The sequence below is a fragment of the Encephalitozoon cuniculi genome, chromosome VI, assembly GCF_000091225.2.
Source record: "Encephalitozoon cuniculi GB-M1 chromosome VI, complete sequence".
In the NCBI taxonomy this organism is placed as follows: domain Eukaryota; kingdom Fungi; phylum Microsporidia; family Unikaryonidae; genus Encephalitozoon; species Encephalitozoon cuniculi.
In genome coordinates this window covers 74,229-94,040 of record NC_003233.1, presented here as the reverse complement: position 1 = coordinate 94,040, position 19,812 = coordinate 74,229, and the positions used below count along the sequence as shown (strand labels likewise).

The window sequence follows — 19,812 nt, the reverse complement described above, 5'->3', positions numbered from 1 at the left end:
GGGGTCGTCTGCTTCCGAGAGATAAGCATCAGGTTAACGGGTGAGAATCAGGCTCCACAAGTCTGCCCAGAATGTCTTGTGCTCCTTGAAGATCTCGTGGATCCTTCCGAAGTGGGTGTAGAATGTCTCTTTGGAGACAACCCAGATAAACAGAAACACCAGGTCATCGCAGACGCCATTATTGACAAGAAAACCGACTATCGAAGTTCTGTACCGGTCGGTATGGCACACACAGGGAACCTGGATGGAGGATTTCTTCCCCTTCATCGCCATGATTGTCCGAAGCACGCGGATGGGCGACCAGTCCTCTCCGCCGTTCCTGACAAGATACGGTGCCACAAGTGCTGGATGGCTCTCTACACAGAATCTTATGAACCTCGCAGGATCATCGGTGCTCTCTATGCTTGCCAGCACCGAGTTGATGATCGAAGCCCTTATGTTGGACGACCCGATGTTCTCCAGTATCCTTATGTACGTTCCGACAGGATGTGTGTGGGGGAACTCAAGCAGATCAAGAACAGAGCGCAGCTCTGTGGAATCCTTGGCCTCTCTTGCCCGAAGCAAAGGACTCCTCGTTGGATGGAGCCTCGGGGCCTTAGGGTCCAGGGTGTGGATCTCCAGACTGCTGCAGGCAGCCTCGGGCACCCTATACAGGTCTGTCTCTTTTCTTGCATAGTACGAAATGAAGTGTAGGAGAGACAGGTAGAGGGGCATTCCTCTTTCCAGGTCGAAGTACATTCTGTTGGTTCGCCTTATGACAGTCTGGATAAAGTGCATGGATTTGAGGTGGTCAAGAGCTTTTCGGGAGCATACGAGATACACAATGCATGCTCGAGAATACTCGCCAGATGGGCCCTCCTCGAAGAAGAACCTGAGAGAGTAGTCTACGAGGGCGCCTCTGATGGTGCAGCCGAGGACAATGGTTCTTTCTGAGTATGCCAATGCTATTCCAAGCTCGTCGGGGCTTCTGGACGCGAACACGGAATCAAAGAAGCTGTCAAGTCTTGGGAAGGACTCTGGAGGAAGGCAGGAGATGAGGTTGACCAGGAAGTTCATTATCACCTGCTTCTCCTCTATCTCCCTCAGCTTGTACACGAAGGCGGGAATCTCGTTGTCTATGAAGTACTCAAGACACCTGTGGCCAGCCTGCCTTATCTGCTCATGCCTGAGGCACTTGTAGAGCTGTGCAAGACTGTTTTTGATGTTTCTACACTCCCTCAACTCGAGCCACGCACCTACAAAGGTGTCGTACAAGGTATCATGCTTTTTGTAGAAGGACGATATGAAGTCTACCAAGGGCATCCTGTTGCTTTCTTGTGTTTTGGATCAGCTTTTATCCAGTGTTTCAGAACGAGCAGGCACAAGACTTGAGGAGATGGGGCCGGGCTGAGGCCGGCATGGACTTAAGACCGAATTTTTTGACCCGATAACATGGACATATACGACGTACTGGTCGGGCTGGAGAAGTGCCCGGAAAACTATGTTGAAGAGTATGGAAGGCAGCTTGAGCTGTTCGACTCTCTTGTCAGGCTTCCCAAACAGCCCGAGAAGACCATCAGACAAACGCTCTCGTTTCTTCTTACATTTCCAGAGATCGACAAGAGATTTCCGGAGGTTCTCGTTTCAAGCATAAGATCGATCAAGTGCCACAAGACAAGGCGGACGGTGGTCGAGAGTCTTTTCAGGCTCCGGAGAAGAGGACTGATAAGCACGGAGCAGCTGTTCAGAAATCTTCTGGAGCACCATCCAGACCCGAAGTCGGTCTTGAAGAGGGCTAGGGGTCTAGTGTCTGCCGAGGCGATCCCGTGCATCCTGGAGTACTATGGAAAGGGGGGACTGACAAGCAGAGGAGCTTCTGCTACTATCTGATTGTGTACCTGTTTGCGAAGGGACACGGGGTACTTGAGAAAGAGGTGTGTGGGGGGCTGTTTGCAGATGGAAAGGTGGGGAGGATCTGCAGGATGTACTTTCTTGACCAGATAGACTTTGAGGAGGAGAGTAGAAGCGCCATGGAGCTTTTGAGCCCTGAGGGCGCAAGGTTTGGAAAGATGGTATTCAGAGATCTTCAGAAGAGCATGATGGAGAGGGAGGAGAGGATCATGAAGATGAAGATATATGTGTTGTTTCGGAGTAGATACGGGCTGAAGGCGTCGGTTGTGCAAATGGCAATGGAGATGCTGAATCCGGAGAAGGACGACATCAAGGACCTGATGGAGATTATAGTTGAGGAGGTCATGGAGCAGGATGTTCTTCGGGTGATTGACATTGTGGGAGATGCTCTGTGCTCTGAGTTCCGGGACGACGACTTTGTGGTGTACGGGCTGAACATGATGAGAGAAATCTACTGCAAGTTTGATCCAGAGGCAGCAAAGCTCAAGAGAGAAGAGAATGCGGAAGAAGGCCCCAGGGCCTTATCTTCTGATAGCGATGAGGATGAAGGGCAGGACGGCCCAGAGAACAAGAGGAGCAGAGTTGTGGAGGAGATGGGGGAAAGAATTGCAAAGTATGTAGAATGCTTCAAGGGGTCGAAGAGCAAGAGCATCTTCTATGCATACACATCTGTCATGAATGTCATGAGGCACAAGAAGTACTGCGGTAAGGGCCTTGGGTTTATCCGGAGGAAGGCAAGCAAGGAAGAGAGAGTGGAGTCTATGAAGAGCGGAAGGGCTGAGAAGGAGAAGTACAGCGGAGGAAGGCACTCGAAGGGGCGGAGAATCAGCAAGAGGAGGAGGAAGAGAAATAATAAATAAAGAGCTTTGGCCGAGTCTGGTGTTGTGTCTTTGGGGCTGTAAAAAATTGCCAGGACGATCCCCGGAACAGGGATACACAAATGAAGACACCCAGGAAGAGAATAACGTTCAAGACGCCGAGGAAAGGTGCAAAGACGCCCATGAGAGATGGCGGGGCTTCTGATGCCAAGGAGAACAGGGTTCAGAGAGAAGGGGATATAGAGAAACAGAAGAGCCCTGACTCTGCATCCAGATACAGGCAGATTCTTGTTGAGATGAAGATGAAGGAAGAAGACTTGATAGAAAGCTACAAGAGGGAGAACGAGTATCTGAGATCCCTAAAGACAGATGCACTGCTCTACAAGAAGCTTGTTGGATTCGACATTGTCGAGAACAACGGGTGCTATGAGGTGACCCACGAGGTTGTGTCCAACAACATCACCAAGTCCATCAAGTTTGTCCTGATGCCCGAGGACAGCTCATACATCTACAAGCTTGTCGAGTCCAGGAATGTCGATCTTCCGGACTTCCTCAGCGAGGAGATAACCTTCGACGAGTGCCAGATAAAGACCTTCTTTTTCAAGGTGATGGAGGCGGTCATCACAAAGAAGAGCTGAGGCCTCATAGATTTTGTTAATAAAAATCAATGTTTAATTCCCAGAAACAATCCTATTTCTTCAGCCTTCTGATGGTTTCATTAAGCTTCTCTACCCAGTAGTCCTTGGAGTTTTTATCATCGAATGCCAGGAGGAAAGAGAAGTCGGGGAAAAACACCAGCACTCTGAACGGATGGCTGTTTTCTTCGCTGGGAAGGTTATAGTGCCTGATTTCCGTCGAGTCCTTCATATTCCAGTTCCCCTTTGGATGTCTTCTCCCATCGGCCTTGTAGTACTTCAGGATCCCCTCCCTTGTGAGGACAAAGTACTTCCGATGCCAGAAGCAGCTGAAGATCCTCCTCTTCTTCCACATCCATCCCTCGACCACCGTGTTTCCATTCTCTCTGTCCTCGAAGATCTCCTTGTTGGCGACCGTCATTGATGTCCCGAGTATAGGAGGAATGAAGGCGTCGTTTTTCTTCTCGGAAGAAGGCTTCGCATTTTCTTCAGTCTTTTCATCGGCCTCTTCCTTGTCCAGAAGAGGAGTCTGCTCCTCCCTGGGGCTTTCCTTCTTGCTGCTGTCCTCGCCATCTGCTGCCTCTTGCTTTTCAGGTTGCTCGGAGTAGTTTCCAGATCTCTCGCTATGGCATCCTCTAGCATCGCCATTCGAGCATTTCTTACAACACCCTTTGCTCTCCATAGCCGGCTCGTCCTTTTTCTCTGCATCCGTCTCCATTCCCTTTACCTCATCTACCTCCCCAACTTCTTTGGATTGTGCCAGGCTGGACTCAGAAGAATCCAGCGTCTTCTTTGCAACACTTCGCATCTCTCCCTTGTCATTGATTATTATAATGTTCTTCTTTTTTTTCTTCGTGTCCTTGCCCTCCATCGTCTCCGTCCTATCCCATCTCTATATAAACATCTACTTCTCCTTTTCGTTTTCTGCAACAAATAGGATTCCAGGTTTCCCCTGCGCCCCTGCTTCTGCATTTTGATTGGTTCCCACGCAATCATCAGTCCTGGGAAACTCCCCAATAAACCAAAGCCCAACACACCAGTAATTCATATGAAGCATTTATTTACAGCCGCCATCGTCTCGTCATATCTGTCCTTAGAAACCACTCCGGCATTCTCCTTGATGCACTCATACAGATACAGCTTGTATCTGTTGTGCATGTCGTCGTCTGCAGTGGCTCCCTCTCCAATCATCTTGCAAACCTCTTTCTCGAGTATCTCCGGACTCCTCAGTACCCTCTTTATTCTCTTGACATCATAGAACCTCATAAGCGCCCTTTTCTCCTCTAGGCAATAGCTGAGCTCTATCTCACGCCTCAGCGAGCTGAAAGTCCGAAGGTGCTCCTCGTGCACCCTTCTGCAGAGCCCCACCTGCCTCAGTCCGCTCCTGACGTCTCCAGATGCCTTCCGGAGCCTATGGAAACACTCCTCCTCAATTGCGTGGTGGAGGTCACTCTCGAACACCTCCTCGTGGATCCGGGATCCCAGATACCGAAGTCTTCCATAGAAGCGTCTTATTGGTAAGAAGACATCCGAAGCACTTCCTTCTCCTTTTCTCAGGAGGTTCCGCAGTCTCTTCCTGAACATCGAGACAACACCCACTATGCATCTGACCAATGCCTTATCAAGAACAGACACCTTCACGGGAACAATGCGCGAAATGTCCTTGACAATAGTGCACAGAAGAAGTACTTCTTTCTCATGCACGCCATTTCCTTCAAGGATAGAGACAACAAGTCTGCCGACCTCGTCTTCATCCATAAACCCCCCAAGGCCCTTCCTCGAAATCTTATCCAGCCTTCTGTACACCAATAGAAGCCTGCCAAGCCCGAGAGACTGGTTTCCGATACGCTCAGTCCTAGAGGCCTTGAGACTTTCAAGCAGAAGATCTCCGATAGAGCTTCTTACAATGGGCTTTGCATCTCCTCTACAAATTCTCTCTCCACACCCATCTCTCTGCAGGGTGAATACAAAGGTTCCTGGGGAGCGCCTGTAGTAGGCAGAGACAACACAGGACTCTCCCAGACAAGTCCCAGTCCAGACATGACGCCTTCCAGTCCATCCACACCGACTCTCAGGTCCGGTTCCCCCAAGCCATCGGTTCTTGCTGTTTCCTGTTCTCCAGACCCGGAATGAAGACGAAATAACCATGTTTATAAAAATGCATGTTTCGTGTAGAAACAGTAGATCCCTGACAGAGTCCCTGCAAACATCCAGCTCGCTAAGCACATATTCAATATACTCTATGATCTTGTTTGTTGTCAGAGACAGCCCTTCTCCTCCAAACATCCAGAGAAAAAACAGCAGCGACCCTCCAAGATCGTATGGCGATATCTGTGCTTCTCCAAAGAACAGGCTTGTCTTCAGCTCTAAGAACCCCAGACAGTTTTCTCTCAGGCTTCCCGGCTGCGAAATGCATACAATTCCATCGAGGAGCCTCCCAAGTGGAATGTTCTTGTTGTCCAGGTAATACCCCACTAGCTTCTCTCTAGACATCACCCTGTGTATCCTGTGATAGTCGAACTGAACACTAAAATCGCTCCGCCGGTACCCGCACATCAGTTTCACACTCTGCACCTCTCTTCCAGACCCGTCCAGCCCGTCCAGCCGAATCGTAAATGCCCCTCGGATGCCATTTCCCATAATCCCCTCATCCTTGCTCCGAAGCCCAACACTTACCTCCCTGCAGGGCTTGTTCAAAACCACAGGCTTTCCATCCACCACCACAAGGCCCAGAAACCCATCCTTCTTTGCTGCGCTGTGCAGTTCAGCAAACGACAACGTTCTTCTGCTCTCCACCACATCCAAGCTTCTTCTAAACAGGAACTCCGTCCGGGCCTCAAAGCCAGGCATCATTTTCCTAACATACAAAAAACTGTCGTCCCTGGTCTTCGATACTACCATCTCATTCCCTACAGCATCGTAAACATCAGCCCCAACAGCAACAGACCCAAGAGTCCCACTCTTCTTCTCACACTCTCCACTGGTTTTAATCACATTCATTTCAACATTGTCGTCCCCAAGAATACGCATTGGCCCCGCGCCAACCACCCTGAGCCCAGAAAGCAGATTCATCCTTCGTCTCAGTATCGCGACAAGCACTTCTCTGTCCTCCGTCACCTGAGGACCATTCTCTAGCCCGCCTCTATAGGAAGACACCCTAGGTCCCCGGGAGTCCGGCTCGTCTTGGGGGCCTGGAGTAAAGAGAATGGCATCCATGTACTTTTCAAAGGTTGTCCATTCAGTGCGCTCTCTTCCACCCATCTTCCCTCCGTCAAAGAGGGATTGTTTTCGCTTTTATTTGCTCCTTTTTTTAAGGAGTTCTTCCATCCTCGCTATCCAAAAGCACAGCCATCAGAGACATTACCATACGTCATTTAATAAAAGATCATTCGATGGACCTACGGATCTCTTCAAACACCGTCCCAGGAGAGGCACATCCATTAATCGTCAGGAGCTTCCCATGTCTCTTATAGAACTCAAGCACAGGCGCAGTCTCCTTGTTGTACACCATGCACCGCTTTCTTCCAACCTCCTCGTCATCGTCGTCTCTTCCCTCGTTTCGCCCGCAGATCCTGGAGATGCACGTGTCCTCATCGACATCAATGAATATAACCAGGTCAACATCATCTCCTAGCATCCCTGCCTGCTCAATTCTCCTGGGGTACCCGTCGAGAATGTACTTGCTCATACTCCGAATCTTCTTAAGCACCAGCTCGTTGACAATCTCATCAGGCGCCAGCCTTCCAGAATTAACCATTTCCCGAATAACCGTTGCTTCTTTCGAGCCTAAAATTACAAACCAGACTTACTCTTCTTCATTTCCTCCCGGATAATGTCCCCGGAACTCACATGAGGAATCTCGTATTTCTCAGATATGAGGCTTGACTGGGTTCCCTTCCCGCATCCAGGCGGCCCCATCACGACTATCCTTGAGTACTTCATTGGGGTGTTTGGCCCATGAAAAATATCTCGGACACACAGTGAGGTAGTGCATAGCAATAATGTAAATAAATACAGTGGACTTTATTTCTTTCGATCCTTCAGGATCCCCGAGAGTGGAAACCACTACACAACGGCCAGGGCTTACTCGTCGCTAGTCTTGTTTGAGTCCCAGAAGCCGGATCCCTCCTGACTACCCCCAGTGAGAGGGTTAGATTTCTTTCCTTCTCCACCACCCTCAGTGTCCGATGATTCGTTGTCTTCCTCTTCCACGGCATTCTTCTTACTCTCCGAGCTCGAGCCCCAGAACTCAGCTGCATTCGAAGAGTTATTCCTTCCACCAGTTCCAAATGAGCTAGAGTCAGAGCTTCTAGAGGTGATACTTGACCCTCCACCAAATCCACTGGAAGCGCTGTTCCCACTGGACCCAGTCGCCCCGCTTTCCGTACTATTCCCAGTAGAAGGCCACCAGCCAGCAGCAACAAGAGAAGACAGAGTGGCAAACATCACAATAGAAAGCTTCATTGATATCGAGTTCACCGGGTTATTTATAGTTTTCAATGCCAATAGAAATGTTCTTCACAGCAGCTCCTGTCGTTCCACAGCATCCAAGGATATCCCCTGTCTCCTTAATCTTTTCCCATGATCATTGGATGCCCCCTCTATGGCCTATCCAGGAAGCCCTTCAAATCCTACTGGTTGCCTTCTTCTAAATTTCAGGTTCTCCCAGAAAGGAGATCTAGATCCTGTCCATCATATCCCCACACCCAAGTTCCCTCATGTCCTCCTCCTCCAATAACCGCCTGACCTTTCCGTTGCACATCCAATAAACATTTCTGTTGTCTATCACATTATTCACCTTAACATCCAGTCTTCCGCTCATGAAGTACGGGACTGTGCTGTCCATGTACACCCCAGTCCAGTTCTTGTAGGCCAGAAACCTCTCGATCTTGGACAGCTCGTCAGCATACAGAGACGACAGCCTGGCACGTCCAAGTGTGTATTTCTTTGGAAGGTCGGATTCGCAGAGAAATATCTTTTCAACCACCCCTCTGAACCCTGCACCTACTCTTATTCTTTTCACGCCTCCAACCATGCAGCTGTACACCCTGCCGTTCAGCCAAAACGAAAATCTCGAGGACTTGTACGAGGACCGGAGAACCTCGTCCATCTTCGGCCTGGTATCCTCTCCTAGAAGAACATCCTCGCTGCTCTTCCCATCCATCTTCTTCATGAACAGCTTGCCATTGGTCCTTCCTATCCTCAGCACATGGCTCTTTCCCTCGAGCTCGACAAAGACCTGCTCTCCCATCTCTTCGTATTGGCTGAACGAGAGACACAGAGTAAAGGCCTTGAATGGAACTGTGAACACAACAGATGAGTCCCTGAACACCATTCCGTCTGTAATCCTGCAAGAGCTCATGAGCTGCCCAACTACCGTCCTCAGACTCTCAGAGTCTCTTCTCCCTTCCAGTTCTCTAACGAGGTACCTCAGCTTTGCCCTATCGTCGACCATCTTCATGTACTGCAGATTTCTCTTATCCTCCAAAAAGCTCCATCCATTCCTCTCAATCATCTCGGAAGAACACTCGTTCTCGACAAGGAGGCTGGAGTCGGAGTGGATCACAATGTTCTTCAAGGAGTAGAGCCCGTTCTTCTTGTGGATCTTGCATTCGGAAGCGCCCCTCTCCTGCATGTCTCCATGGGAGGCCATCGCCCTCCAGAGATACCGCAGCTTCAAGGACTTCCTCACACTCACTTCCCAATACCCATCAGAGTCAAATATCCCCATCCTTGTAATGTCGCCTATCGCCCAGCGGAACCTTCCCCCAAGGTCCTTCAAAATGATGTTCATGCACTTAATGAAGAAGCAGTCGTATCTTGTATCGCTAACAACGGTCTTGCAGAACAGACTCGAGTTCATCAGCGAAAGCATGTAGAGGGTCTTCCTTGGAATGTCTAGGCCTCTAAGAGTCTCCAGTATCTCGTACATAACCAATAAGCTGCTCCCCTCTTCGACCCTAGCCTCCTTCCTGATGAGAGGCCCGACAGGATACACCCTCAGGCTCTTCTCGATCCTCTTCTCATGGCACTTCTCGCACTCCATTCTTTTCTTGAACATCCTCTTAACCATCTCAACCACGGCATTCCGAACATCCTCTCTCCTCGAGGGAACCTCTCTCGCCACAAACAAGATCTTCCGAAGATTCTCCAAGGTGGCGTCCATATCGCCTTTCAAGAAATCATACTCTTTCCGAGGCGAGAGCCCCCTGTCTATCAGTAGCCTCGTGAAAGCAGAAAAGTCCTCGTATCTGCGTGTGATGTATGGCCAGTAGTGGGAGCCCGCAAGCCTCTCAAGACAACTGTCCTTAATCAGATGTGCCTTGTCCATGCACACACAAAGCGCCTCTGCATAGTCTCCGTCGATCCTTGTACACTGCTCGTAGAACATCTCGCTGAGCTCCTTGGCTCCTGCGCTCTTGATGAATCTCTTGAGAATCTTCTCACCAGCCTCCTCACTCTCTCCAAACAGCTTGCCGAATACCCTTGTTGTGTGCTCTATCCCAGATCTGTCGTAGCTCTTGGCCAGAATGTTCACCATTTCGTCCTGAGAAAACATCATCTTCAGCTTTATGAAGAGGAAGTCGCAGAGCCTGTGCGACTTCTGCTGCACTACAATCTCCTTGATCACATCCGGATTGTTCAGATACCTCAGCTCTGTGTATAGAAAGTCCGGGTAGTTTGTCAAGTACAGCAGCGACCAGTCGTTCATGACCCTCACGTTTCTGGCCCACCTAGGGAGTATCTGAGGATCTCCTCTGTAGACATACTCTATGAGATAGAAGATATCATCTGCCCCATCATACGCCATCCCATTCCCCATTCCCGAGATCGAAAGTAGGCAGTATCCAAGAACATTCACCCTGTCATAGACAATCCTTCTTCCCTCCACGAATTCCCTACATATCCTGGGTATTTCGCTTATTCCGCCGATATGCGGGGGCTCGCAAGCATTGCTGTGTATTCTGAACCTGTGTTTCTCGTGGAGTCTGGACATCCTCAGCCTGTTCCTCCAGTCGTTGTCAAAGCCATACATCTTCAGGCCCAACTCGAATATCCTCTGATAGAACCAAGGGTCCTTGTGGTTGCGGTGGAGACTTGCAGCAATCCTGTCTATTCTGGACATCTGCTCTGCAGTAAACTGCCTGGATATGCTCAGGATGCCCTCCATGGCCTGGCACAGCCTGCTTCCCTCCAAGACCTCCAGTTCTTCTATTAGGATATCTAACGGCTGGTGGTTCTCCACGATGGGTGTAGGGACGATGTGCTCTCTATCAAGCATTGAGTGTTGTTTATACAGCAAATTTAACCCGATTGTGAAACACGGAGAAACAGGGAGGCCTCTAAAACGAATCAAAAGGTTGCCCTGGAATGACAAGTCTGAAGACCCCAAAGGGTACGATGGATGAGTCTCCAAGGCAATGCTTTTTGCACGAGGAGATCATAGAAAGGATCCGGAGGGTGTTTGTTCTGTATGGAGCAGTTCCCATCTCCACGCCCACGTTTGAAATGAAGAGCATCCTCACCAACAAGTACGGAGAGGACACCAAGCTGATATACGACCTGAAGGACCAGGGGGGAGAGATATGTGCATTAAGATACGACCTGACTGTTCCCTTTGCAAGGTATCTGGCGTCGAACAAGATAAGGAGGATGAAGAGATACCAAATAGGAAGGGTGTACCGGAGAGACCAACCCTCGATTGCCAGGGGAAGGCTCCGGGAGTTTGTTCAGGCAGACTTCGACATTGCCGGAGAATGCATCCAGATGATGGCGGATGCCGAAGTTGTTAGTTGTGTGGACAGGATATTGAGTATGTTTGGAATAGGAGAGTACAGAATAAAGGTGAACGACCGAAGGATCCTTACATCCATCCTTGAGGTTGTTGGGGTTTCTTGTGAAAGCTATGGAACCGTATGCTCTACAATTGATAAGATTGAGAAGATGAGCTGGGAAGACATTGGGAGAGAGCTTGTTCTGAAGGGACTGAGTGAGGAGCAGGTGAGAACGACCAAGAAGTACATGACGATGGGTGGGAAGGAGGATGTCCTGGGTCTTCTCAAAGCCGACCCTGTCTATGGGATAGAGCGGTGCAAGGCAGCTGTTCACGACATGGAGGAGCTGTTCAGACTTTGCAGGATTCTTGGATGCAGCGGCAGCCTGGTGATGGACATTTCCCTGGCACGAGGGCTGGACTACTACACAGGAATGATTCTGGAGGCAGAGTATGTTGGGAAGTCCGTGGGGTCTGTGATAGGGGGAGGCAGATATGACAACCTCACCGAGAACCTGGGGGAAAGATGCGTGTCTACTCCATGCGTGGGGTTTTCTGTAGGTGTTTCCAGGATATTTTCCCTGCTGTATGAAGAGTATGACAAGGAGTCGTCGACCATGGTCTATGTGGGGGCGTCTGGAGGCCTGTTTCTTGATGAGAGGCTGTCGGTTCTTAGGATCTTACAGGATGCAAACATTTGCTCGGAGACCTTCTATACCAGGAGATCGTCGTTTGAAAGCCAACAGAAGTATGTTGCAAAGAAGAAGATTCCGTTTATTGTTGTGGTTGGAGAGTCTGAAATAGCGGCGGGCTCTGTCCAGGTGATCAATGCTCTCACAAGGAAAAAGGAGATTGTTAAGGTGGAGCAGATGGTGAGCTACTTGCTTGACCCAGAGAATCAATGACAGGCTCGAACACTTCATGACGCCCTGGGGATGTGTATGAGCCGGAAGGAATAAATGGCAGGCCATGCCTTCTATACCCTCAACTCTTTTCACCCTTGATGATATAAACCGTCTCGCCCAGAATCTTCCTTACCTTGAGAATTCTTGTTCCATACCCCCTTTCTTCAAGCCGTGCAAGCACCTCCTTAGGCCTGTTTGCCTCTATCACAAGAAGATAGAGCATCCCAACAGTGACAGCGTCGACAAACCTGTCGATAACCTCTCTTCCCAAGTATCCTCCCCCTATGATGGGATCATCTGTATCTGGCACATACGGTGGATTGAACACAACGACATCCACGGACTCCTGGTTGATGCTGCACAGCAGATCAGCCCTCACAAGGTTCCCTCCCCTATGGCTTTCAAGTGCTCTGATGTTGAGGTCGGTCGACACAACGGTGTTTCTCTTCCTTAGCTGCTCTGTTATCACACCTGTAGAGGTCCCGAGATCTAAAACAATTTTCATCTCTAGTCCTTCTCTCTCCAGGGCATCCATCAGAGTGTACGTGTCCTCGCCAGGCTCGTACCAGTCCATGAGGGCTCGAGGAAGCAGGCCCTAAGAGGTCCGGCTCTGTTTGCGAGAAGATATCCTTGCTCCAAGAACAAGCACAAAAAGCAGCGCTCCATGAAGAAGAAGCGTATATAACATGCATGCGTAGCCCCTGGAGTAGAGCGTCGTTGTTATGCGCCGGGCAAGATACCCAGAAAGGAGCAGCAACATTACTGCAGTGGCCTTGAATGCTCTAGACATCTCGTAGTGGGTGCAGAAGATTGAAACTAGCGTGAGTATAGCCACAAGCACGAAGGACAGCACACTCACAAACTCTGAATAGCAACTCAGCCTGGAAGCATCCATTTGGGGGCTTCCCAAATCGTCCCATCACCTGCATTCTTACTTCTTGAAAATCCCGGAAGCCCTGCAGAATGGTTGCCTTGACTGTGGAGGAACTGACGCCCGAGCACATAAGATTCACACTCTCCAACACAACCGTGGGATATGCTAATGCTCTGAGGAGGATACTGATTTCGGAAGTCCCGACGATTGCAATCGACATGGTGGAGATAGAGAGAAATAACACTGTACTTCCCGACGAGGTGCTTGCCCACAGACTCGGGCTGATCCCCATATACTCGAAAAGAGAGCTCAAGTACAAGGAAGAGTGCAGCTGCTCCGGATTCTGCTCGGAGTGCTCTGTTGTGTTTGAGATAGATGTGGTGCATACAGATGACACTCTGAGGACTGTGAGCACAAGAGACATAGTCTGTGACGAAGAGGATGTGATTATCAAGAGCGGGCCTGTCATCACAAAGCTGGCAAGGGACCAGGGCTTGAAGGCCCGATGCATAGGACGCAAGGGCGTTGGAAAAACCCATGCAAAGTGGTCTCCGGTGTCTGCAATCAGCTTCGAGTACGACAAAGACAACGTCAGGAGAGAGACAAATTACTGGTTTGAGGAGTCCATAGAAGAGGAGTGGCCCGGGGTGAGGCAGGGCGAGGCAAACCTGATGCAGAAGATCGATAAGATCCATATGTGCGTGGAGGTTGTAGAGGGGGGTGCAGGACCCCTGGCGGTTGTCTTAGAGGGACTGAGAATACTCAAAGAAAAAGTAGCAACCCTGTCATCTGCAGCTGAAACAATGGATTAAAGCCTGTTCCGATAATCTTTATTGCATTTATCTATGCACCAGACTTGTTCTTGATGCTTTCAACATACTCCTTGGCCCTTAGCTTCACCTCCTCGATGTTTCCGTTGTTCTCCTTCTCGTACTCAAGCCACATCTTGTAGAACTCCTTCATGTCGCCTATCCTCCACTTCTTCTCGACAACTCTCCTGTAAAGGCCTCGGAGATACGCCCCCCTTTCGTTCCTGATGTATGCCATCCAGACATCCTTCCTGTCGGCTAGTAACCTCTCCACCCATGCCCTTGGATTGTCACAGTACTTGTACATCATGTCAATCGATACCGAAAGGAATTCCTTATGCTTTTCAACAAAGCTCATCGCCTCCTTCTCGTCAACCCTGAACAGTGCATCCAGGTACATTCTGAACGACTTCCGCGTCCCTGTCTTCTCAAAATAGAGCCTAAGAACTTCGATGTCGTCGGTATTCGATGCAACAACGTCCAGGAACTTTTGAGAGCATATCTTCGACAGCCTTTCTATTGTCCTCAGGCACTCCGCATCTCTGACAAACATGAGGTAGTTCACAAACGAGATGCAGAGATTATCCTTCTCCTCTCCCTCAATTCTGGGAAGGAACTCATGGAATATCTTTCTTGGCCCTTCCTCTTCTCCAATCTCGATCTTGTGCTGTATGTACCTGATCACAGGCATGGCTTCTCCAGGATGTGCCCTGATGTCCATCAGGATATCCTCCTCCGTGACAGCCTTGCTTCTCTTCCTTTCCGCCCCCAGAGATTTGTTCTCTCCTCCAACCTCTTTTTCTAGAGAAAAGCCGGGTGCTTCCTCCTGGCCCAAGACATCAAATGGAACAGACAGATCAACCTCCTTGCAGTCATCCTCCAGCACACACATTCTCTTGGTGCTCATCAGGAACACCCCATCCCTGATATCGTATACAACTCCCCGAACATGGCCTCCATATCTTCTTCTTGCAGACTCCTCCATCGGCATGTAGCCGCTATGGCTTCCATACTCAAGCTGTATCCTGCTCTTCCCGTAATCCTTGATCCGGGCCTCGACAACAGACCCTATTCTCAGCTCCACATGCTCGACAAACAGATAGTTCCCCAGGCAGATCTCCTTGACCATGCATGCCACAACATCCCCAACCTTGTATCTGTTGCTCGTGATAAGAAATCCTCTGACATTGCGGTCTCGGACTCCATAGTTGTTATTGGCCATCACAACAGTAACAGTCATCTTTACCACTCCCCCAATGGGATCGTCGACCTGCACAAAGTGGAGCTCCCTATCCTTCTTGTACAGAACAACATTCACAGTATCCTTCACATCGTTGTTCTGCAGCAGTAGAGTCCCAGAGCCATATCTAGTCTCCACACTGTAGATTCTCTTTCCATCCTTGTCTAGCCTCCACTTAACCTCTCCACTCGTCTTGAATCCAGGATAGAACGTATCAAACTTGTAGATCTCCGCAATCCTAAGCTCGTTGGTTTCCTTGACAACTCGGAAGGTATACAGCACATCCTTGTCCACCTCGTCACGGGTGATTGTCACCTTTCCATCCGCAGAAAATAGCACGTTGACATTTTCCTCGCTGGACACAAGATAGCTATTGAATATCGAGGACACATAGAATATCTCTATCTTTCCGGCATGTCTAACAGGATGCATCCCAGTAGCCATGCTCAACGGCTCAATCTCATACGACCCTGAGGGCGTGATGAACTTCCTGTTCAGTATTCTTCCATACAGATACGTCGATTCTTGCCCAAACAGCTTCATTTCCAGGGAGAAAACCGCCGAAAAATAAAAGAGTTTCCTGTCCTCGCCGTCGCACTGTCAACAAGCCTCCTCCCAAGTTGGAGACACACGCCGGCAACACACAGGCTGTTTCCAAGATACTGTCCATAGTCCCGCCGGCTCCCTGCAATCCATCGGAAGGACGTGCCTACAACATATCCCGATATAAAGGATGCTCCCATCGTCCTCAAAATGCACTTCCTGAGCGACGGGCGGTATACGTCCTTCGTCTCCGGCTCCAGCATCGGGGCCGGCAAAGTACCCGGACAAAATACTGCAGATTGGTACAGAAAAGAGTTTATTTTCGTCCTTGCAGGAAAAACAACACCACGACTACTCCTTAATGTTCAGCTTTTCCGAGGTCCACTCCTGGAAATAGTTCACCACGAAGACAATGGTGAAGGTCACAAGAATGAGGATGCCCCCAACCATGAATCCAGAGAACAGCCCTTCTGTTGCATTCGTCCCGTGCATTCCTCCGAACATGTCGAAGACGCCCCAGACGTTCACAAATGCGGCAAGCCCGAGACTGGTCACAAATGCCTTTGAAGTTGCAACCAGGAGCCTACTGTCCTCCCTCATTCTCCCAAGAACAAGATATACAAAAAAGAGAACAACCCCCAGGACCCCTGCATAGAGAATCGACTTCATCCTTGTGATCAGCACAATGAAGTATGTTGTTCCGTAGGCAGAGATTAGGGAGAAGACTAGACTTCTAAGTTCCCCGTTGTAGGACATGGCTGCAGCAACGATCCCGACCAGCAATGCCAGAAGCATGTGCATGCCGAACATAAGCCCTGTGGACTGCAGAACATGCGAGACACTGAAGTATGTACCCACGACGGACGTGGCGCAGTATTGGAACTGCTCCAGTGACTTTCTGGGGGTGTTGATGAGTGCTATAGCCACCAGCAGCCCCAGAGCGTAGGCGATGTTGAATGCTGTGGAACTTCCTGATGCTGCATACTCAGGAGTTGCAAAGGCAAGATCTCCTAGTGAACTGGCAGATGTGCCGTTGGTTGCAGATGTATCGCCCTCCGCTACCTCACACAAGACTAACGAGAGCAGAGGAATGAGAAATTCCAAGTTCATCTTTCCTGTGTCTTCTTGATTTTGTTTTATACTTTTTCGTTTCTTTTTCAAGGTGAACGATTGGTTCTGGAATACTTTTCTAACAAACGATGTGTCGTAGAGGAGACGAATGGGAGCAAGGGATGCATCCATTGGAGCGAAACAGGAATGGAGGAATATGAGTCGTGCATTATGCTTTATTTGATGTGCAACAAGGCATTCCAATCACTTAGTAGCCAAGAGGCAGGCTGGGTGCACTAGTACCCACCCCAGTTCCAAATGGTGGTCCGGGGAAATAGCTGCCGCGGTAGTAGGGAGAAGAGTAGGGAGAAAAGTAGGGTAGTGAAGAGGAGCCACCACCTGTGGAGGAGTACCTTGAGACGTACCTAGAAGAATACATTGCGCTGCCTAATCCAGAGCTTCCTGACGTTGAAAGGATTGACACTGCAAACACTGAAATTATTCCAACTATGAATTTCATTATGTTCCGATACTTTTTCCATTAAATATTTTGTGCAAAACACCCGTTTCATTGCTTTCCAATTGGAAGTCGCCTTACCTTGCAGTTTCTTATTATCCAAAATAATTGAGTCCTGGGGAGCTGATTCTGAGGGCCTTTGTCTCAAAGCCCGTCCCTCCATTCCTGTGCCCTGAGAGGGGCAGGGATCATAGCTCCTTCTTACTGCTGTATCCCTCGGACCTTATTTCAAACTTCAGAAGCTCTCGGAGGATTGCCATGGGGTCGCTGAATATCAGGTCAGGAACCCTCTTTATGAACTCCAAGTCCTCCACAAGAGAGTTCTGGCGTCCTACATAGAATGTTATGATGAATGTCTTCGTGCTACGGTCGCTGACAAATGTCAGGAACCTGTCTATCTCTCTTAAGGCGTCTCCGAGAATGGGGACCTTCATTGCTCTCTTTGGAATGAACACTTTGTAGAATGCGGGGAAGAGAAATGCAAACTGTCCTGGAATGAATGCAACAACATAGCAGCACAGAACATATCTGATGTGGAGCTCTATGGAAAGATGTCCATCGATCAGGAAGTCCTTGAAGTTCAGCCTTAGGTACTCATAAAGCCTGTTCCATGCCTCCTTGTCATGAATTCCCGACACCTTTGTCGTGCCGATCTTCTTGTTGAATGCCTTTGTCAGCTCATCAACCTTATCTGTCTTTATCTTGACGTCATCTGCAATTGGAATTGACCTATCCTGCTTGGAGGTTATTTCCCTTGGCGGGTATTCATTGATCTTCTCCTCGACGTCACTCAGACTTAAGTCTGGATCTGGATTCGACAATGCCTCCTGTGCATCCTTCCCAAGGCCTGCATATTCTCGGTCATTTGTGCTCTCGCTCTCCTGAAGCTTGAGGACCATGTCGTCTCGAGGGATTTTACTCACATCCACTGCCGGCTCATACCAGGACAGGATCTTTAATCCAAAAGCTGCAAGGATAATCGGGGCCATCATAGCTTGAAAGATGTTGAAAACAAACCTCAGGTGCTAAGAACATCTTACCCTCCTGATGGAGAAAGGTTTCAAATAAATCTGCTACAAAACCTGATGCAGAGGACTGTACAAAGGGGCAGGGGAGGGGCGGATACGTTTGAGGTAATAAAATTATTTGTGGCCGGGGGTTATGAACGAGAGCATGAGGAAGAAGTTTATCGAGCTCTTAAATATATATGGGTCTGATTTTGACATGATAGCAAATACAGATGAACTGGGCGGAATGACCAGTGAAGTACTGTGTTCCAAGTACCCGGAAATCCTTGACACCTACTTTTCGATGAACACTGAGCTCAACCAGGAGGAAATCGACTGGCTGCAGATCAAGGAGATCTACTACATGAATGAAAGATTCTACTTCGATGTCCTGGTGGGGGAGCTTGGGGGATCGCATGTAATCAAGAATGGAAGGGATCTGGAGGTGGGGAAGGAGCTGGTACTACTCCTCAAGGACTACGAGTTCATGCTGCTATCAAAACTGAGCATTCTTGATAGGCTCTATAAGAGCCTGTACAGAGACGGGATGCTGAGTGAAGACCTGAGTAGGAGGATCTGCATACCTAAGTCTTCGGAGGAAAGAAGCAGAAGAGCCAGGTCTCCACCGCATGTGGAGGAGCCTACGGCTAAGAAGAAACCTGCCAACATAGCGATTGTGGTTAAAAACATCCAGGAGTCAACCAAGGATGTGGAGGACAAGGATAAGGACGGCACAAAGGCCGGAAGTGCAAAAGATTCTATAGAGAGCTCTCCCAAGGAGGCCCAGGGCGATGCTGCGGACTCCTCGCTGGACCAGCAGGTCACAAAGAAAGACAACACAGCGGGGCTTGACTATTCTGCAATTCTCAGGCTTTCACGGGAGCAGAAGAAATGAGCTCAAAATTTTCTCTAATGTCTAGCCCTGGAAAATCCTAAGTAAAGGCCTTGCTAGGCTTGTATGAGTCATTTTCCTCATAGCACAGGAGGCGATAAGAGCATTGCTCCTGATTGGAATAATGTGTCAGACGCCTCGGACATTTTCTTTTAATTATACCTATTCTGCCTAAAGGTGATGCCTATAAACAAGGTGTGCGGCATTGGACAAACAGTGGCAAAGGCTGCAAGGCAGGAAGCCGAGCAGGGGGGAATAAATTGTTTGGAATTGTTTAAGTCATTCGCCTGACGTAATTTCACCCTGATGTGCAAGGAGGCAGAGGATTCGCATGCAGTGAGTATGAGGCGATTTTCACAGAACCAGACAAGCACGCTCCCTTCTGGATGCCGTGAGGAGCACAAAAGAATTGTATATGTATCTCATCCGACAATGCCTGACAAGAAGATCAAGTACCGCCTATGCTACACAAAGTCCAGCAGCCAAGACTTGGAAAACAACGAGATTCTGCGGATCGAGATTTCCCACGACCTGGAGAATCTGGTACACTACATCAGGAAGATCCTGGACTACCACAAGTTTAGGAAGCTCAGGATATATGTGAGGTACAGCGAGTTTCTGAAGCTCCACGAGGAAATAGAGAAAGTCAGCAACGACCTGTTTACCTGCAACTATAACTTCAAGTTCAGCTTCATTCCAAGCAGCTACAGGGACGATGAGTATGTACTTCTCTACGAAATAGAGGGAATAAGAAGGGGAGAGCACTATGGATAAGGAGCATGAAGGGAAAAGCGCTTGCACTGCCTACTGTCTAAAAGATTTTAATTAGTAAACTGTTATTATCGAGAGCCTTTCCTC

The 19,812-nt window shown here is 49.1% G+C and overlaps 18 protein-coding genes across 18 annotated transcripts; 5 read left to right on the top strand and 13 right to left on the bottom strand.

Moving 5' to 3' along the window:
- Positions 1–33: 33 nt before the first annotated feature.
- Positions 34–1,302, bottom strand: ECU06_0710 (uncharacterized protein; the record flags this gene model as incomplete). Its single annotated transcript, NM_001041449.1, has 1 exon — positions 34–1,302. The coding sequence occupies one exon, from the start codon at positions 1,300–1,302 to the stop codon at positions 34–36; it is 1,269 nt and encodes a 422-aa protein (NP_585827.1).
- Positions 1,303–2,830: 1,528 nt separating this feature from the next.
- ECU06_0680 (uncharacterized protein) lies at positions 2,831–3,346 on the top strand (the record flags this gene model as incomplete). The annotated part of the gene is made up of 1 exon (NM_001041446.1): positions 2,831–3,346. One exon carries the CDS (start codon positions 2,831–2,833, stop codon positions 3,344–3,346), a length of 516 nt encoding a protein of 171 aa, NP_585824.1.
- Positions 3,347–3,398: 52 nt separating this feature from the next.
- On the bottom strand, positions 3,399–4,214 carry ECU06_0670 (uncharacterized protein; the record flags this gene model as incomplete). The annotated part of the gene is made up of 1 exon (NM_001041445.1): positions 3,399–4,214. The coding sequence occupies one exon, from the start codon at positions 4,212–4,214 to the stop codon at positions 3,399–3,401; it is 816 nt and encodes a 271-aa protein (NP_585823.1).
- Positions 4,215–4,387: 173 nt separating this feature from the next.
- ECU06_0660 (uncharacterized protein) lies at positions 4,388–6,604 on the bottom strand (the record flags this gene model as incomplete). The annotated part of the gene is made up of 1 exon (NM_001041444.1): positions 4,388–6,604. The coding sequence occupies one exon, from the start codon at positions 6,602–6,604 to the stop codon at positions 4,388–4,390; it is 2,217 nt and encodes a 738-aa protein (NP_585822.1).
- A 124-nt stretch (positions 6,605–6,728) lies between these two features.
- Positions 6,729–7,285, bottom strand: ECU06_0650 (uncharacterized protein; the record flags this gene model as incomplete). Its single annotated transcript, NM_001041443.2, has 2 exons — positions 6,729–7,129; positions 7,153–7,285. 2 exons carry the CDS (start codon positions 7,283–7,285, stop codon positions 6,729–6,731), a joined length of 534 nt encoding a protein of 177 aa, NP_585821.2.
- A 141-nt stretch (positions 7,286–7,426) lies between these two features.
- ECU06_0640 (uncharacterized protein) lies at positions 7,427–7,807 on the bottom strand (the record flags this gene model as incomplete). Its single annotated transcript, NM_001041442.1, has 1 exon — positions 7,427–7,807. One exon carries the CDS (start codon positions 7,805–7,807, stop codon positions 7,427–7,429), a length of 381 nt encoding a protein of 126 aa, NP_585820.1.
- A 214-nt stretch (positions 7,808–8,021) lies between these two features.
- Positions 8,022–10,625, bottom strand: ECU06_0630 (uncharacterized protein; the record flags this gene model as incomplete). The annotated part of the gene is made up of 1 exon (NM_001041441.1): positions 8,022–10,625. The coding sequence occupies one exon, from the start codon at positions 10,623–10,625 to the stop codon at positions 8,022–8,024; it is 2,604 nt and encodes an 867-aa protein (NP_585819.1).
- An 89-nt stretch (positions 10,626–10,714) lies between these two features.
- On the top strand, positions 10,715–12,022 carry ECU06_0620 (uncharacterized protein; the record flags this gene model as incomplete). The annotated part of the gene is made up of 1 exon (NM_001041440.1): positions 10,715–12,022. One exon carries the CDS (start codon positions 10,715–10,717, stop codon positions 12,020–12,022), a length of 1,308 nt encoding a protein of 435 aa, NP_585818.1.
- A 79-nt stretch (positions 12,023–12,101) lies between these two features.
- Positions 12,102–12,596, bottom strand: ECU06_0610 (S-adenosylmethionine-dependent methyltransferase; the record flags this gene model as incomplete). Its single annotated transcript, NM_001041439.1, has 1 exon — positions 12,102–12,596. One exon carries the CDS (start codon positions 12,594–12,596, stop codon positions 12,102–12,104), a length of 495 nt encoding a protein of 164 aa, NP_585817.1.
- Positions 12,597–12,617: 21 nt separating this feature from the next.
- ECU06_0605 (uncharacterized protein) lies at positions 12,618–12,917 on the bottom strand (the record flags this gene model as incomplete). Its single annotated transcript, NM_001415659.1, has 1 exon — positions 12,618–12,917. The coding sequence occupies one exon, from the start codon at positions 12,915–12,917 to the stop codon at positions 12,618–12,620; it is 300 nt and encodes a 99-aa protein (NP_001402501.1).
- A 68-nt stretch (positions 12,918–12,985) lies between these two features.
- On the top strand, positions 12,986–13,708 carry ECU06_0600 (DNA-directed RNA polymerase II core subunit RPB3; the record flags this gene model as incomplete). The annotated part of the gene is made up of 1 exon (NM_001041438.1): positions 12,986–13,708. One exon carries the CDS (start codon positions 12,986–12,988, stop codon positions 13,706–13,708), a length of 723 nt encoding a protein of 240 aa, NP_585816.1.
- Positions 13,709–13,739: 31 nt separating this feature from the next.
- ECU06_0590 (uncharacterized protein) lies at positions 13,740–15,488 on the bottom strand (the record flags this gene model as incomplete). The annotated part of the gene is made up of 1 exon (NM_001041437.1): positions 13,740–15,488. The coding sequence occupies one exon, from the start codon at positions 15,486–15,488 to the stop codon at positions 13,740–13,742; it is 1,749 nt and encodes a 582-aa protein (NP_585815.1).
- ECU06_0585 (uncharacterized protein) lies at positions 15,485–15,751 on the bottom strand (the record flags this gene model as incomplete). Its single annotated transcript, NM_001415658.1, has 1 exon — positions 15,485–15,751. One exon carries the CDS (start codon positions 15,749–15,751, stop codon positions 15,485–15,487), a length of 267 nt encoding a protein of 88 aa, NP_001402500.1.
- Positions 15,752–15,839: 88 nt separating this feature from the next.
- On the bottom strand, positions 15,840–16,598 carry ECU06_0580 (uncharacterized protein; the record flags this gene model as incomplete). The annotated part of the gene is made up of 1 exon (NM_001041436.2): positions 15,840–16,598. One exon carries the CDS (start codon positions 16,596–16,598, stop codon positions 15,840–15,842), a length of 759 nt encoding a protein of 252 aa, NP_585814.2.
- A 208-nt stretch (positions 16,599–16,806) lies between these two features.
- ECU06_0575 (uncharacterized protein) lies at positions 16,807–17,058 on the bottom strand (the record flags this gene model as incomplete). Its single annotated transcript, NM_001415657.1, has 1 exon — positions 16,807–17,058. One exon carries the CDS (start codon positions 17,056–17,058, stop codon positions 16,807–16,809), a length of 252 nt encoding a protein of 83 aa, NP_001402499.1.
- A 185-nt stretch (positions 17,059–17,243) lies between these two features.
- ECU06_0570 (uncharacterized protein) lies at positions 17,244–18,047 on the bottom strand (the record flags this gene model as incomplete). The annotated part of the gene is made up of 1 exon (NM_001041435.1): positions 17,244–18,047. The coding sequence occupies one exon, from the start codon at positions 18,045–18,047 to the stop codon at positions 17,244–17,246; it is 804 nt and encodes a 267-aa protein (NP_585813.1).
- A 169-nt stretch (positions 18,048–18,216) lies between these two features.
- On the top strand, positions 18,217–18,957 carry ECU06_0560 (uncharacterized protein; the record flags this gene model as incomplete). The annotated part of the gene is made up of 1 exon (NM_001041434.1): positions 18,217–18,957. One exon carries the CDS (start codon positions 18,217–18,219, stop codon positions 18,955–18,957), a length of 741 nt encoding a protein of 246 aa, NP_585812.1.
- A 303-nt stretch (positions 18,958–19,260) lies between these two features.
- ECU06_0550 (uncharacterized protein) lies at positions 19,261–19,728 on the top strand (the record flags this gene model as incomplete). The annotated part of the gene is made up of 1 exon (NM_001041433.1): positions 19,261–19,728. One exon carries the CDS (start codon positions 19,261–19,263, stop codon positions 19,726–19,728), a length of 468 nt encoding a protein of 155 aa, NP_585811.1.
- Positions 19,729–19,812: the final 84 nt, after the last annotated feature.